The sequence below is a fragment of the Pan paniscus genome, chromosome 1 (assembly GCF_029289425.2).
Source record: "Pan paniscus chromosome 1, NHGRI_mPanPan1-v2.0_pri, whole genome shotgun sequence".
Classification (NCBI taxonomy): Eukaryota; Metazoa; Chordata; class Mammalia; order Primates; family Hominidae; genus Pan; species Pan paniscus.
This window is the reverse complement of record NC_073249.2, coordinates 42,790,503-42,806,275: the sequence shown is the minus strand read 5'-3', so window position 1 is coordinate 42,806,275 and position 15,773 is coordinate 42,790,503. Positions and strand designations below refer to the sequence as shown.

Here is a 15,773-nt window from a genome sequence, read left to right as displayed (position 1 = left end):
CCTGCCCTTTTTATTTTTTATTGTGGTAAAATACACATAACATAAAATTTACCTTTTTTTTTTTTTTTTTTCCCAAGACAGAGTCTCAAATCTGTCACCCAGGCTGGAGTGTAGTGGTGCAATATTGGCTCACTGTAACCTCTGCCTCCCAGGTTCAAGTGATTCTCCTGCCTCAGCCTCCCGAGTAGCTGGCACTACAGGCATGGGCCACCACGCTTGGCTAATTTTTTTTGTATTTTTAGTAGAAACAGGGTTTCACCATGTTGGTCAGGATGGTCTCAGACTCTGGGCCTCAAGAGATCCGCCTGCCTCGGCCTCCCTAAGTTCTGGGATTACAGGTGTGAGCCACTGCACCCAGCCAAAATGTACCGTTCTTAAGTGTATAGTGCAGTGACGTTAAGTATAACCTCACATTGTTGTACAACCATCACGACCATCCATTTCCAGAACTTTTGTTTTCCCCAACTGAAACTCCTTACCAATTAAACAGTAACTCCCTACCAATTAAACAGTAACTCCCTATTTTCCCCTCCCCCCACCCCTGGCAACCACCATTCTACTTTCTGTCTCTATTAATTTGACTATTCTAGGAACTTCATATAAGTAGAATCACACAGTATTAATCCTTTTGTGACTGGCTTATTTCACTTAGCTTAATGTTTTCAAGGTTCATCCGTGTGATAGCATGTGTCAGAATTTCCTTCCCTTTCAAGGCTGAATGAGATTCCATTGTATGGACACAACACATTTTTTGTTTATTCATCCATCAGTGGACACTTGGGTTTCATCCATCAATGGACCCTTGGGTTGCTTCCACCTTTTTTGGCTATTGTGAATCATGCCGCTGCAAACCTGGGTGTTCAAATACTGGTTTTCTGATATTTGAGTCCTTGCTCTCACATCTTCTGGGTATATACTCAGAAGTGTAATTGCTGGATCACATGGTAATTCTGTTTAATTTTTGAGGATCACCATACCATTTTCCACAGTGACTGCATTATTTTACAATCCCACCAGCAATGCACAGGGCTGCAGTTTCCCCGCATCCATGCCAATGCTTGTTATTTTCTTGTTTATTGTTTTTATTAATAAGCATCCTGATATGTATGAAATGGTATCTCACTGTGGTTTTGATTTGCATTGCCCTAATGATTAGTGATATTGAGCATTTTTTCAAGTGTTTGTAGATCATATATAGATCTTCTTTAGAGAAATATCTGTTCATGTCCATTGTCTATTTTTTAATCAGGTTTTTTTTTGTATTGTGGTAGTTCTTTATATATTCTGCATATCAATCCCTTATGGCATATATCATTTGCAAAGGAATACTCTCTAAATTGGCCTGAAAGAACTGAGAGAGCTTAGGAGAGAGTTGGCCTGGGATGGGGTATTGGGATCCACTCACTCACCTACCCACCGTCCATCCTTAATTAACTCTGCAGTACTCTGGTTCAGGGTGGTCTGGGAATACAAAGATGGAAAAGGTACAGTCACTGACTGTGGTGTGCTCATAGTCTAATGAGGGACACAGGCTTGTACCACTAACACTAACGTACAGAGAGTCAAAGCAATGCTGGAATAATTGGGCATATGCTGATGTTGTTGGAAAATCCACTAATTCTAGATAAGAGTGGGTATCCCAAAAGACACTGTCAGTTCCAGGGGTAGGAGGCCAATTCTGTCAGATGTAGAGAAGGAAGGACTTTTCAGGCAGAATGGTCAGATGAAGGGCTCAGGGAGACTGAAAGGAGGCTGACCTAGGTGAGGCTGGGTGAGGGGACAGGGACCTAGCTGGAAATCCAAGGAGGAAAACACCCAAAGGAAGACCTTCTAGAAACTCTTGAGGGCATAAGAAGATGTCCCAAGGGAAAATTCCTGTGGCCATCTCAGAAGATTGAGTGTCACCCTCTTCTGTCTGGTTCAAACTTTAGACCTCTGAGCTAAAAAGGGGGCTTCATGAAGACCTGGAGCAGGGGAGAACAGAAATGGAAAGGATTTGGGTCATCTATTTTCAGAAGCAGAGGACAGAATTCTCATCTGGTGTTCAGTAGTCTCAGAAGTAAATGGGTCCATGGACCAGCAATCCTACAAGACCTTTATAAAATTCTGGAACCTTTTAATTACCTTACATTTATTTTGGGGTTTAGGGTGCATGCGTGTTACTGCTTCTTTGTGTTTTCTTCAATGCATGAAGCAAATGTTTAATGAACCCCTATTGTGTGCCTGACACTGTTCTGGGAGCCGCCTCAGTGAACAAGCCAAAGACCCTGCCTTGAGGGAGCTTCTTCCGAGATAGCCCACACAGTTGTGTCCTAGGCCACAGCCTGGCCTTGGAGTGGCTGTGGATATCAGAAAAACCTCCAGAATCGAGTACATGGGCACAACTTTACAGAAGAGCACATGGTGCCCCTGGGATGCAGCAGAGAGGAAGGGAGTCTGTCTAGACCTGGGGCTAGGGTAACCAAATGCACTGGTTCCCCCGGACTGTCCTGGTTTTAGCATTGAAAGCCCTGCATCCCGAGAAAACCCTCAGCCCCAGCACACTGGGACAGTCAGTCGCCCTACCTGGGACTGAACAGCTGGAAAGTATGGTCACTTCTCCATGAGGCACAGCAGGCATCGTGCCACAGGCACATACGACTTTAGAGGTCCACAAAAACGTTTTAATGTCTTTAAAATCATGAGAAAAAAATGAACATTTAGGTTGAAGAAAGTGTTTTAATATAGGATATTGATGTATTTGTCTTTATACCAATGCAATCATAGAATATAATTTTCAGTGGGTTTTTTTTTAATGGAGGAAGGGGCCCTTGGCCCCAAAGACAAAAGTTCTTAGGACCCATGAAAGTCATAATGTGGCCTGGGCTGAAGGGCCTATCAGGAATCAAGGTCCCATATTGGGTCCCCACTGACCAAGCTTTGGTCAAATGACTACTGAAGATGATAATGGAAAAATTTGGACAAATGACTACTGAAGATGATGATGATCATGATCATGATGATGATGGTGATGATGATAATTTGGATGATGACGCACTAGCTAACATTTATGGAGTGCTTACTGTGTACTTTGTGCTAAGCACTTTCAGGCCTGAGATCTCATTTCATCTTCACAACAAATGTATAAACTGCATTTCACAAAGAAATCAGTCTCCGTGTGGTGGCTCATGCCTGTAATCCCAGCACTTTTGGAGGCCGAGGTGGGCGGACTGCTTGATTTTTTACCTTCACATCAACCCCATGAGGCAATAAAGGATTTTTATCCCAAATTTATAGATGAAGAAACTGAGGCATATAGATTTTCTGACTTTCTCAAGATCATGTAGCGAGTAATAGGAGTCAGAAGCCAAATACACACTCATGTTCATCCTGCAGGTATTTACTGAATCTCTGCTATGTGTCAAGCTGGCACTGGGATCTGGGACGCCATAGAGGGCAAGACAGGCACGGGTGCTTCTCTCACGGAAGTCAGTATAAATGGAAATCCAAGGCTCACTACTGCACTGTAATTCCTAGGAGAAATTAAGACCTCAAGAACCACTGAAGCAAGTATTCAGCAGTATTTCCTATTTGCCTCATGCTCAGAGCCACCAGGCATAGAGAAGTAGTAGCAGTGGATGTAAGTCATTAAAGAGCTTCAGTCTAGTTGGGAAGAAGACCCGAGATGGATGGTCTACTTGGAGGTTAATATAAGTAGCCAGGCGTAGTGGCTCACGCCTGTAATCCCAGCACTTTGGGAGGCCAAAGCGGGAGGATCACTTGAGGCCAGGAGTTTGAGACCAGCCTGGGCAATATAGTGAGAGCCCCATCTCTTAAAAAAACAAAATAGAAATCGGAGTCTTAGTGAGGTGGACTTGATCAAGTTCACAGAAGACCAAGGGCATGGCCAGCACAGGCCACCTGTGGCCCAGCGTGCAAGGCAGCATGGTCTAATGGTGAAGAGTAACAGCATCTTTCTTGTTATTTAGGGGATTAAATGAGATCAGGACCTTGAACCCTTCAGGGCAGTGCCTGACTACTGTCAATTTTTAATATTATAATGAGGCCCTGCAGGGGCTTGAACTTAGGTCCCTGTAAGGGAGCTACTGTTCCCTGGTATGACCCACTCTAGCTGAGCTGTGCAGAGACTGAGATGGTCACCTCAAAGAGCAGGGGACCCTGTGTCCAGACTCTGGGGCATGCTGGCAACCTGGGGAGTCTGCGGGAGTGGCCTGATCTGTGCTGCTTGAGGCTTTTTGTCCCAGATGACACTGTACTTGCTCTGGTGTGCCACAGCGCATCCATCTCTGTCTTCCCTTCTCAGGTCACCTGCAGACTCCCAAGGACAGGTTCACACCCCATCTGCGTCATCTCCCAAGGTGCCTTTCACGATCCTCACCCATAGGCAGTTCATTCAGTTACTACTGGCAGACTGTTGACATTGGCCATCTGCTCTACGTTTTTGTCTTTGGGGACTTGAGTCTCTTTCCATTCTCAACCTCCACCCCCCACCTCTTTTTTCCCTCTGCTCTGTTAATACGCCCTACCAGAGCTGCTCAAATTCCACATGGAGCAGAAGCTCCATGCTAAAGCCCCTTCCCTGCTCTGCTGCAAATAACCTATTAGGGAACACAGTTAAGGAGTTCCCAACCCTTTTATTTTTGGGACAATGGACAGTGCCATAGAGGGACCTGTGGAAATCAACCCCTTCACTGCCGTGGTGGGTCTGTGGAGTCCATTTCAGAACACAGGCCTTCGAAGACCTGGGAGGGGGCTCTGCAGTAAGGCCCCATAGGGATTCCTCTTTCTCATTTGGTTGAGACCATCACAAAGGGACGAATGACTTTTTTTTTTTTTTTTTTTTGAGATGGAGTCTCGCGGGGTCACCCAGGCTGGAGTGCAGCGGCGCAATCTTGGCTCAATGAAACCTCTGCCTCCCAGGTTCAAGCGATTCTCCCGCCTTAGCCTCCCGAGTAGCTGGGATTACAGGCACACGGATAATTTTTTTGTTTTTGTTTTTGTTTTTGTTTTTAGAAGAGATAGGGTTTCATTATGTTGCCCAGGCTGGTCTTGAACTCCTAACCTCACCTTTGAATGCGGTTTGGACATTGAGCAGGGTATTTCAAATCCAGCCCAGATAGATGGGTGTCTGCCCCTTGCCTGCAGACGTTCCCATCTAGGGCAGGCCCAACAGAAGCACCGGGTGTTTGGGGTGTGGAAGGCAGCTGCAGATGGACATTCTCCTGTAGGAGGGGCCTGAGGCTTTCCTCCCTGACTTAAGCCTGGAGATGGCTTCCTTCCAAGGGGTGAAAGAATTGCTGCTGACAGATTTGCTAAGAGCTGAGAAAGAGGAAATGTGGCAAAGGCTCATGGTGAATGGCTTCCGGGGTATTTTTTGTTTTGTTTTCTTGAGTTGTGTGTGTTAAGAATGCGTAGACCGGCTTGGGCTTGGCTAAGATAGAGTCTTGCTGACAATAGAGAAAAGTGGTGAGCAGTGAAAAAGTAAAGTCGTGGCGGTTAGAAATGTTCTTTGTGCTCCTTTAGATTGGTTATTCCTGCTGCCATTCAGCCATGCTAGCTAGCCTCCAAGAGGCCCCCATCTCCACACCCAATTCTCTGAAACAGAAGAGGAAGCAATGATGAAAAAAAAACACCACCCTATCTTATGTGTAAAATCTTAGTCCTGCGAAGGGGCCCTTAGAGCTTCTCCAGTATCACTTCATGATTTCACAGATAAGGAAACTGAGGCCCTGAGAGGGGAAGTAGCTCCCCAGACGTCACAGGTCATTTGATGGTCTTGCATTTGTTCTCATCAGCTAGCTGCCAAGAGCTGAGCCATAGGGCTAACGCCAAAGTCCAAAGCCTCATGTGTGTTCTTGGCATCAGACCCTCAGGGTGCAGCTGAGTGTGAGGTGCTCCTGGACCTAGGGGTCTGGGGTGGGCTCTGGCCTGAGACTCCCCAGGCTTTCTTGCCCTCCCCTGCCACCCAATCAACAGGTATTTATCTGACACCTACTTAAAGTTTGGCCCAGGTTTCAGCCAAGCGGGGTGCCAGAAAGCTTAGGCACCAAACTAATGTCTGTCTCCATCCAGAGAGCATCTCACTGGGGAGATGGGATTAACATGTGAAACAATCATTAAACAATAAAAGGCAGCATATAATTAGATGCCAGCTGTAGCCACACAGGCTCTGAAATCACCTCTATAGGCTCTTGCAGTATGGATTTAACATCAGCCAGCAGCTGCAGAGATCTGTGACGATGGTAATTTGTACTTTTGCTGCAACGGGAATCTGAGGCTTTGAGGCCATGGGGCTGGTGTTTGGGAGCGAGTCACAGAACCAGGGAGTGAGCCTAGCTGTCTACCTCCATCCCTACCCCAGCCAGCTTTGTTGCCTCCTCATTGCAGAATGGAGTAAAGTGAGCAAAATCCAAGGAAGTGCCCAAGCCTTTGTCTTCTTGTGAAAAGTGTCCATGAAATGAGAGTGAAGTTACAAAGGCCCATTAACTGGTGGTGTGAGGAAATACACAGGAAACATAGGAAGTATGATTCAGGAGAAAGAAAGAGACCAGGACAAAACTGTGATTACCTTTCTCCATGTGGGAATCAAAATGCCAGGGATCTGGTACATTAAGAGAGCAGAGGATGGAGAGATGGCTATAGACTGGAGAAAATGCATTGGGAAACTACATAGAGAAGGTGGAACTAGGGCTAATAGTGTTCTAGGCAGGAGACTCTGCACAAACAACAGCATAGAGCAAACTACTGCACATGGCCAGGTTCCATAAATAAAGTTTGTTTTGTTTTTGAGACAGGGTCTTGCTCTGTCACCTAGGCTGGAGTGCAGTGGCACAATCACGGCTCACTGCAGCCTTGAACTCCTGGGGGCTCAGGTCATTCTCCCACCTCAGCCTCCTGAGTAGCTGGCACTACAGGTGCACTTCACTGTGCCCAGCTAATTTTTGTATTTTTTTTTTTTGTAGAGACAGGGTCTCACTATGTTGCCCAGACTGTTCTCGAACTCCTGGGCTCAAGCGATCATCCTGCCTTGGCCTCTCAAAGTGCTGGGATTGTAGGTGTGAGCCACCATGCCAGGCCCATAAATAGTTTTACTGGAACCCAGTCACACTCATCCAGTAGCTGCTTTTGTGCCACAATAGTAGAGTTGAATAGTGGCAACAGACTGCGTGGCCTGCAAAACCTAATATTTACTGTCTGACCCTTTACAGAAAAAGTTTGCCAACCACTGGTGCAGAGAAAGGAATTAACAAACTCTATGAGCATGTGGCCAATCAGAAGAAGGACTCAAGGAAAATGAAAACTGAAATTGGCTCAGAGGGGTAGAGCTTTGTTTTCCTGGGATGATAGTCACCATACATGCCTTTGAATGGGTTTGGTGATTTTCAAAACACTTTTGTACCCATTATCTCACTTGATTTGTACCTTCACATCAATCCTGTGAGACAATAAGGGATTTTTATCCCAAATGTATAGATGAAGAAACTGAGGCTTAGAGATTATCTGACTTTCTCAAGATCATGTAGTTAGTCATGGGAGTCAGAAGCCCAACACACACTTGTGTTCATCCTGCAGGTACTTAACCCCTACTATGTGTCAAGCTGGCACTGGGATCTGGGACACCGTAGAGGACAAGACAGGCGTGGGTGCTTCTCTCACAGAACTCAGTCTAAATGGAAATCCAAGGCTCACTGCACTGTAACTCCTAGAAGAAATTAAGACCTTTTTTGTCCACTGTAGGCAATAGGGGATCATTGAAGGTTCTTGAGCAAGTATTTCCTATTTGCCTCATGCTCAGAGCCACCAGGCACAGAGAACAAATTGAAGTATGATGTAAGTCATTAAAGAGCTTTAGTCTAGTTGGGAAGAAGACCTGAGATGGATGAGTCTACTTGGAGGTTAATGTAAGCAGCCAGGCATGGTGGGTCACACCTGTAATCCTGGCACTTTGTGAGGCTGAAGTGAGAGTATTGCTTGAGGCCAGGGGTTTGAGACCAGCCTGGGCAACATAGCAAGGCACCTCATTTCTACAAAAAAATAAAAAAAATTAGCCAGGAGTGTGGCACATGCTTGTAGTCCCAGCTACATGGGAGGCTGAGGCAGGAGGATTGCTTGAGCCTAGGAGGTCGAGGCTGCAGTGAGTTGTGATTGCACCAGTGCACTCTCGACTGGGTGACAGAGCGAGACATCTCAAAAAAAAAAAAGTGTGTGTGTGTGTGTGTGTATGTAAGTAGATGCTTACTTAAGTGCCAGATAGTATAGTGTTGCCTTTAGATGTAGGTTAGCTTTAACCTTCCTGTGGCTCACTTTCCTTGACTGTAAAATGAGCATCATAATAGTATTTTTGGTGACACATTTGCTGTGATGATGAAATGAGCTAATACATGCTAAGTGAGTAGCATAGTGCACGGTACATATTAGCTGTAGTGAATCATCGTCATCATTCAGGGCTGGAGTGATCAGGAAGAGCTTGACAAATAAAGTGACTTCTGATGGGCAAACAGGTGTGAGATGATTCAAATCGTAGGCCAGAAGGAGGAAAGACTGACAAATTTAAAAAGAGTGAGAGTGAATTTTTTAGCAAAAATTAGGTTTGTGATTTTGGTCAAGAAAAAGTAGGCACGGATGTATATAATAGCTGCAGTACTGCCGGTGGGACACACGTCCTCCTCAGCCCACCCTCATCCTGGGGACCCCCTCTCATTGCCACAGCATTCCTGGGTGCCCTGGGCCCACCTGGGAATACCAGAAGCCACGTGACTCACTCAGAGCCTCTCCTTAGGGCATTAGGTCACTCCCCAGTCACCAAAATTAAGATTACATATGTCATTGATTAGAGTGCAGAAGTAGGGTTTTGTTGCTGTTGCTTTAGTGATAAAATAAAGAAAAACAGCTTAGGGCAAATCTGCCCTGAGTTAGGCCCCAGACGAAAGGGGTATGGTCCTCCTTATTTTGTTAAGAATACTTAAATGGAAGCATTAGAGAATCACTCAGGGTGGGGGTGTCACTGTGAACCCCTAGCACCCAGCCTCTTTACATGGCTGTTCCCCAATCACCTCCAGAGCTAAAAGAAGACATTGCCTTTTTCCACCGCGTAGGACATGTGAGCACAAACCTATTTTTCACCAGTGCCCTGGACATGCCAAGTGCATTGGGAACAGCTCAGCCATCTGCCACCAATGCCAGGGGCTTAATCGGAATAGATGAATTCCATGCCAGATGCACTGAGATGTGTGAGCCCCCAGGAGAGACACCTCTCATGCCAATGTCTATATTTGTTAAATCATAACAGAGTTCCCTATTCTGTCTCTATCTTGGGCCACCCCAAGAGGCAAAACTGTCTGCTTGGTTTCTCGCTTTGTACCCGTGGACAGATCCTTAAGAATCTGGCAGGTGAATAGGAATCAGAGTCTTTGTCTCATCCTCTGAAGATTGCTATAGTATTGATCTCGCTCTCATGGCAGATAGTGCCTGTTAGGTAAACCTTTGGGGTGTTTGTGTGTTTCTTGGCACCAAGTGTTAATTCAGCAGCTGGATGAAGACCCTTGAGGTCTGGAATTGTTGTGAGGGGTCTGTCTATTTCAGTTCTTTTCAAATGTTGCTGCCAATTAAAATCAACTGGGAGATTTTTTAAATTCCCATGCCCAGACTGCACCCCAGACCAATTAAATCAGAATCTCCAGGGATGAAGCCCAGGCAGCTAAGTTTCTAAAGATCCCCCAGATGATTGCACTGTGCAGACAAGTTTAAGAACCACTGGTCTGGATTATACGCCATCTCTTGGGTGGAAAAAGGATCCGTGAGCCCTCGTGGCTGTGGCTGGCTGGCCTAATTCAGGAGGTGATTCATTTGGTCCATGGGTCACATCTTGTCTGCCAGATATTTTTGTGGGCAGCAGCCATCCCAGACCTGGGTGCTGACATTCCATGGCTGTGACATTCGTAGTGTTGGCTACACACGGGGCTCCTGGCACTCCCAGACAGGGCTTCCCATCACCAGCCAGAGGGCCAGGCCTCAGAATGGTGAGGTCAGGACTGCTGTCTTTTGAGTCAGCCCTGGAAGGCAGAGGTGCCTGTGGCCACTTGCGTCACTTCCCCGCATTTGTGGTGGGAAGGGGAGAGATAGATGGGTCTATCTGCTGAAGAAAAGGGGAACAGGAAGAAGAAACCCTAGGCTAAGGCAGCTTTGCTTCTCACTGTATTCAAAATCGAGCCTTTGAAAGCCACAGCACAGCTGCCTTTTCTTACGGGGAAATGGCTCTAGCTTGATTGGAAACTATGAGAGGAGATCTTTCCGAAGCTTCTAGAATTTTCTTTCCATTACTTATTTTTTATAGACAAGTATGAGAAAGCTATTACCTCCTGAGGAGCAATAGCCTACATGTGTCAGAGACAGAGTAAGTGTATAATAGTAACCAGACAACGGGGTCTTTCTAATTAGAAGCTCCCAGCGGGAAGGTATAGGGGTAGGGCCAGGGTCAGGCACATCTGGTCCCATAGACATGTGCTCAGCTGGCAAGGACTGAGGATGGGGAGCTCTGGGAGCTACCCAAGGGAAGGGATGAGGAATGAGAGGCTTCACTGTGAGAGTCCCCGGGTTAATGGACTGACAGTGAATGAAGAGAGTCTGTGAGGCTCACACTACTTGCTACTCACCTCCGGCAAGTGGGAGATGGCCAGAGCTGCTTGCCCTTGGGTGGTCTGCAACAGAATCAAGGTTCAGTTCCAGAGACCTGGGAAGGCACACAGAAGAAGGCTGGGCCCTGCATCCTGGTGGTTGCATCTCACTTGAGTTAGAAGTCCTTCCTTCCCACCTTCACAGGTGACATGGTGCCTCTGGGGCCTGACCCACTGCTTAGACTCATCTTAGATGAACATTTCACAGATCAGGTAACTTACAGGCTTTGGTTTAACAGCTGCTCATCCCAGCCCCGCAGCACAGAGTTTCAGTGATCATTATGGGTGTGGCAGGCCGGCCCCTTCAGCAAAAGATGCCGTCCCATGATGGCTACATGGTGAATTGAGAAGAGCATGGGCCTTAGATGGATTTGATTCCAGTTCCTACTTAGCCTCTTACTAGCAGGGGACCACAGGCATGTTTCTTAAACTCAGCCTCAGTTTTGTTATCTGTAAAATAAGAATGACATACATAGTATGTAAGAGAAGGTATGTGAAAGTACCCAGCACAGGCTGTTATTAATAGGTCAGGACCCCTTGGGGAGAGTACAGCGGGAGCAGACAGGCCAGGGAACGATGCCATGATGGAAAGAGGATGTCAGAAGCTGGGTGCGGTGGCTCACACCTGTAATGCCAGCACTTTGGGAGGCCAAGGCGGATGGATCATTTGAGGTCAGGAGTTCGACATCAGCCTGGCCAATATGGTGAAATCCCGTCTCTACTAAAAAATACAAAAATTAGCTGGGTGTGGTGGTGCGCACCTGTAATCCCAGCTACTTGGGAGGCTGAGGCAGGAGAATTGCTTGAACCTGGGAGGCAGAGATTGCAGTCAGCCAAGATCGTGCCACCGCATTCCAGCCTGGGTGACAGAGGGAGACGAAAGAAAAGAAAGAAAGAAAGAGAGAGAGACAGAGAGAGAGGGGGGAGAGAGAGAGAGAGAAAGAAAAGGAAGGAAGGAAGGAAAGAAAGAAAGAAAGAAAGGAGGATGTCAGCTGTGCTGAGGGGTTGGAGGTGGGAGGCTGGAGCCACACCAGCTCCTCTTGGCAGCCAGAGCCTGACATTGTATCGGTTCTGTGGGATTGGAAAGTGGAAGGAAGTGATGGCAGGTTGTTCAGGGTGGCGTGTCTCCCACATGGCTTGCTGAAGGGAGGAAGGTAGGGCAAAGCTCTGTCACGGGTGCCCTGTTGTGTTCTGCGGGGTGGTGGTGTGACGTCGTGGCAGCTGTGAAACTCCCCAGCCAAACCCAGACACCCACAGGACAGTGTCAGATGGTGTCAGAGTCATCCCTCGCTGGGCCTCAGTTTCCTCATTTACCAAAGGAGAATCCTGATCCACCCCAAGTCTGCTACACTTGAACATCAGGCAAATTCTGGGTGGGTTCTGACCAACCAGTTCCCACACTCCCAGCCACTCAGGGACAGTGTGAAGATAAAACCGGGAGGTGGGTAACAGTGAACTTGAGAGAGATCCAGAGAACTGACTGAGGGACAGTGGCTTCGACCCCAGAATTCACCCCTGTATTGTCTCTACAAGGTGAGGGCCATTAACCTCAATCTCCTCAATTTCATTGTTCACTTATCCTTCCCAGGGGATGGGAGGAGGAGGGCATCTGGGAACATATGAGAAGAATGAACACACGGTCTCACAGGAGGAACACAATGGGACAGACCTGGAATTTCTGTTTCATTCTGTACATACTGACTGTAGGGTGTGAGGCAGGTTGCTAAACTTCTCTTAGTCTCAATAGTCTCACCTGTAAGATGGGGTAATAAACTATCTTACAGACTTCTGGTTTGTGAGAATCATATGAGATAATATATGCCAAGTACTTGGCACAGAAGAAGTGCTAAGTAAATTCTAGGTGTCCCTGTGCCCAGTAGCGGTTTATCTCCTCTTTTATGGTAGAGGGCTACAGCCCTTCATCCCTGCCAGTTCACTCATTCATTTGACAAATAGATATTTACTTCTTGCTATGTGAAAAGCACTGTGGCAAGTGATGTGGGGCCTGGACTGGTCTCTATGTGTCCTTGGTCCTTGGGATCTAAGAGAATTCTTGTCTTCCCGATCAGTAGTATATACTGGCACCATGGGTAGACGCCTGTCCCTCCAGCTGTGTTGTTACTTCCTTGAGGAGACAGACCATGGCTTGTATTTCTTTGCATCTCCCATAGCATCAAAGAAGCATCTTTTCCATAGCAGCTTTCCATAAGCAAATGCGGCTCTGCTCATTCACCAGATTCATAGTCAGTGCCTGAGTGCCAGACGCTTTCACACTAATCTCAAGACAAGCCTGTGCAGTAGGTATTGTTCCCATTTCACAGATGAGGAGACTGAGGCTTAGAGAAATCTGAGTTACTTCCCCAGGAGGGCTGGCTAGACACTGGCACAGCTGCAATTTGACCTCTCATTGTCTTACTCCGAGTCCGTGCAGTTAGTTCCACTCTGCAGGGCTGGATGCTCACTTCTTGGTTAGAGAGACTTTGGGGAGGGCGTGGTTGTTCCCTTTCTCACCCTGAGAACTACTACACATCCGCCTCCACTTCTGTGTCTCTTCCAGAATGTCTGTAAACCTGTGGAGGAGACACAGCGCCCGCCCACACTGCAGGAGATCAAGCAGAAGATCGACAGCTACAACACGCGAGAGAAGAACTGCCTGGGCATGAAACTGGTAAGCGCCCGTCCACCCTCAACCTGGCCCCTGCTCCACCACCCCCTTCGGGTTTGGCACCTCTGCCCTCGCTCTGAATTCTGTGACTACTCCCTGGCAGGTCCCTCCCTTTCCTCCGGCCTCCAGAGGCCTCCGGGGTCTGGAAGGCTGATAGCCAGAGCCCTCAGTGGCCTCCATGTGCTTTAGGGAAATAGATCTGACTCTTTCATTTTTTGCTTGTGATTTTGGGAAGCTCTTTTAACTCCTCTGAGCTTCAGTGTAAACTAAGTGATTAAATGGTACGTAATGACCAAGGGCCCAGTATTGCTTGGCCTCCAGGGAGCCAGGACAATGGGACTTAGCTGCTCCCCTTCCTACCCCTTCGATTGTGAGAGAGGGACATACTCTCTCAGAGAGGGGAGGGCACCCAACTTAGCACCCAGTTGGGAAAGGCTGTCTTCAATAGGGAGGGGAGAAGGTAGAAAAACACTGCCCCCTGCTGGTGGCTGGCATCAGCTGGCTCTTTGGGGTTCAGCCAGATGGAGCACCAGAAAATCCAGTCACAAATGCACCTAGGTTTAAGTCTTAAAGGCTGTTTCTTAGTAAAGAGATACAGGAGGAAATCTAGTGGGCTGGTTCTCCAAGGCCCTCATTATAGAGCCTTCCTGCTTCCTGCCTGGTTCAGAGGTACAAACTAGAGTGGCTACCCCACACCCTGCCTCTTACAATGGGCACTCACCAAAGGCAACTGGTTACAGGAGGTTTGGGGAGCTGGCCTGAGCCTCCTGGGAGGGAAATCCACTGCAGCCCCACAGGTCCTCTTTGGTAGCTGGATCCTGAGGGTCTTCTCCCAGCCCACTATGGGGAAAGGGATCTCTGCTCCTTCCTCCAGCTCTCCCACGTCAGCAGAGGCAGGAAAGAACTCAAGGAGACAGGTGGGTGCTGCTGGGGCAATGGCCCCGAGTGGCAGATATGATCATGCAAGGCGGACGGCCCTGACCCCCTGTGACATGCCCCCGCTGGCAGAGTGAAGACGGCACCTACACGGGTTTCATCAAAGTGCATCTGAAACTCCGGCGGCCTGTGACGGTGCCTGCTGGGATCCGGCCCCAGTCCATCTATGATGCCATCAAGGAGGTGAACCTGGCGGCTACCACAGACAAGCGGACATCCTTCTACCTGCCCCTAGATGCCATCAAGCAGCTGCACATCAGCAGCACCACCACCGTCAGTGAGGTCATCCAGGGGCTGCTCAAGAAGTTCATGGTTGTGGACAATCCCCAGAAGTTTGCACTTTTTAAGCGGATACACAAGGACGGACAAGGTAGGAGAAAGAGTGAACTCAACCAGACCGTTCCCTTCCTACCTGTGTCCAAGCCCACCCACTAAAACTCCTGCCGGCCTTGGGTGGGAGCTGTGGGCTTCTCCTGAGCACCAGGGGTCCAGCTGCCCATGTGGTGTTCAGATCTGTGGAATCCGGGCAGGGAGGCAAGAGCAGAGTCCCTGACTCTGCATGTGACTTCAGGAAAACCACACCCTAGGCTCCCATTTCCTGATCTGTGCAATGAGAGGAATCTGCCCCACCATTCCTAATCTTTCAGGAGATGATGTGAATGGAATCATGCTTTAAACTCTGAGCAGACACCCAAGATAAAAGGTTATTGCCCTGTTCATTACTGTCATGTTCATTTCATTAAAAGGCCCGTGTCTACTTCCAGTTGTACGTACCCCACCTCTGCATTTCCAATCCTTTCCCCCAAGCCTGGGCCCCGCCCTTCTTTTCTGGGAAGAGCTCCCAGCCCCCTCTCTTGGTTTGCAGTGCTCTTCCAGAAACTCTCCATTGCTGACCGCCCCCTCTACCTGCGCCTGCTTGCTGGGCCTGACACGGAGGTCCTCAGCTTTGTGCTAAAGGAGAATGAAACTGGAGAGGTAGAGGTAGGTCTGGACCCGTTGTGCAAACCCAGGCCTTAGGGCACCCTGGGTGGGTGCAGGTGGGTGTTGTCCTAACTACCTCACATAGGTGGGAGCCACGCAGCACGGGCAGGAAGGTGACTGTTGAGAGAGTGAGCAGGGGTGGGTGATGGGCCTGGGGGTCAGTGTTTCAGCCAGGACTCTGAACACCCTGGGGTAGCACATTAGGGCCTGTGTGTGGCAAGGCCTGTGGAAAGAAAGGATTTCATGTGCTTTATTTCTGAAAACTCAGGGAGGAGGGGGACCAAGAAACTCCCTGTGCTCAGGCACAGGCTGTTTTTGCTTCAAAATGGCCCGAGGGCTACCAAGCTCCATCTCTGGGCTCCACTGGGTATAGACGTTTTTGAGCCATTTGTCCTCCCTTTTCTTGACCTCCATCCCCCAAGGGGAGCTAACCAGTGTGTAGTCTTGTGGCATAAACTGGAGTAAAACCAGGCCGGTGCCACCCATGGCCTGAGAATGACCAACAGGGGAAGGTCTCA

The 15,773-nt window shown here is 48.2% G+C and overlaps 1 protein-coding gene across 2 annotated transcripts in view; it reads left to right on the top strand.

The window, feature by feature from the left end:
* The window catches only part of RASSF5 (Ras association domain family member 5), an 83,974-nt gene that overhangs the window by 64,744 nt on the left and 3,457 nt on the right, over positions 1-15,773 (top strand). For both annotated transcript variants that reach the window (XM_003822922.5, XM_057301449.1), the window contains 3 exons: positions 13,231-13,341; positions 14,347-14,644; positions 15,140-15,255. In XM_003822922.5, coding sequence (XP_003822970.1) covers positions 13,231-13,341; positions 14,347-14,644; positions 15,140-15,255 — 525 coding nt within the window. The remainder of the gene's footprint in view (positions 1-13,230; positions 13,342-14,346; positions 14,645-15,139; positions 15,256-15,773) is intronic.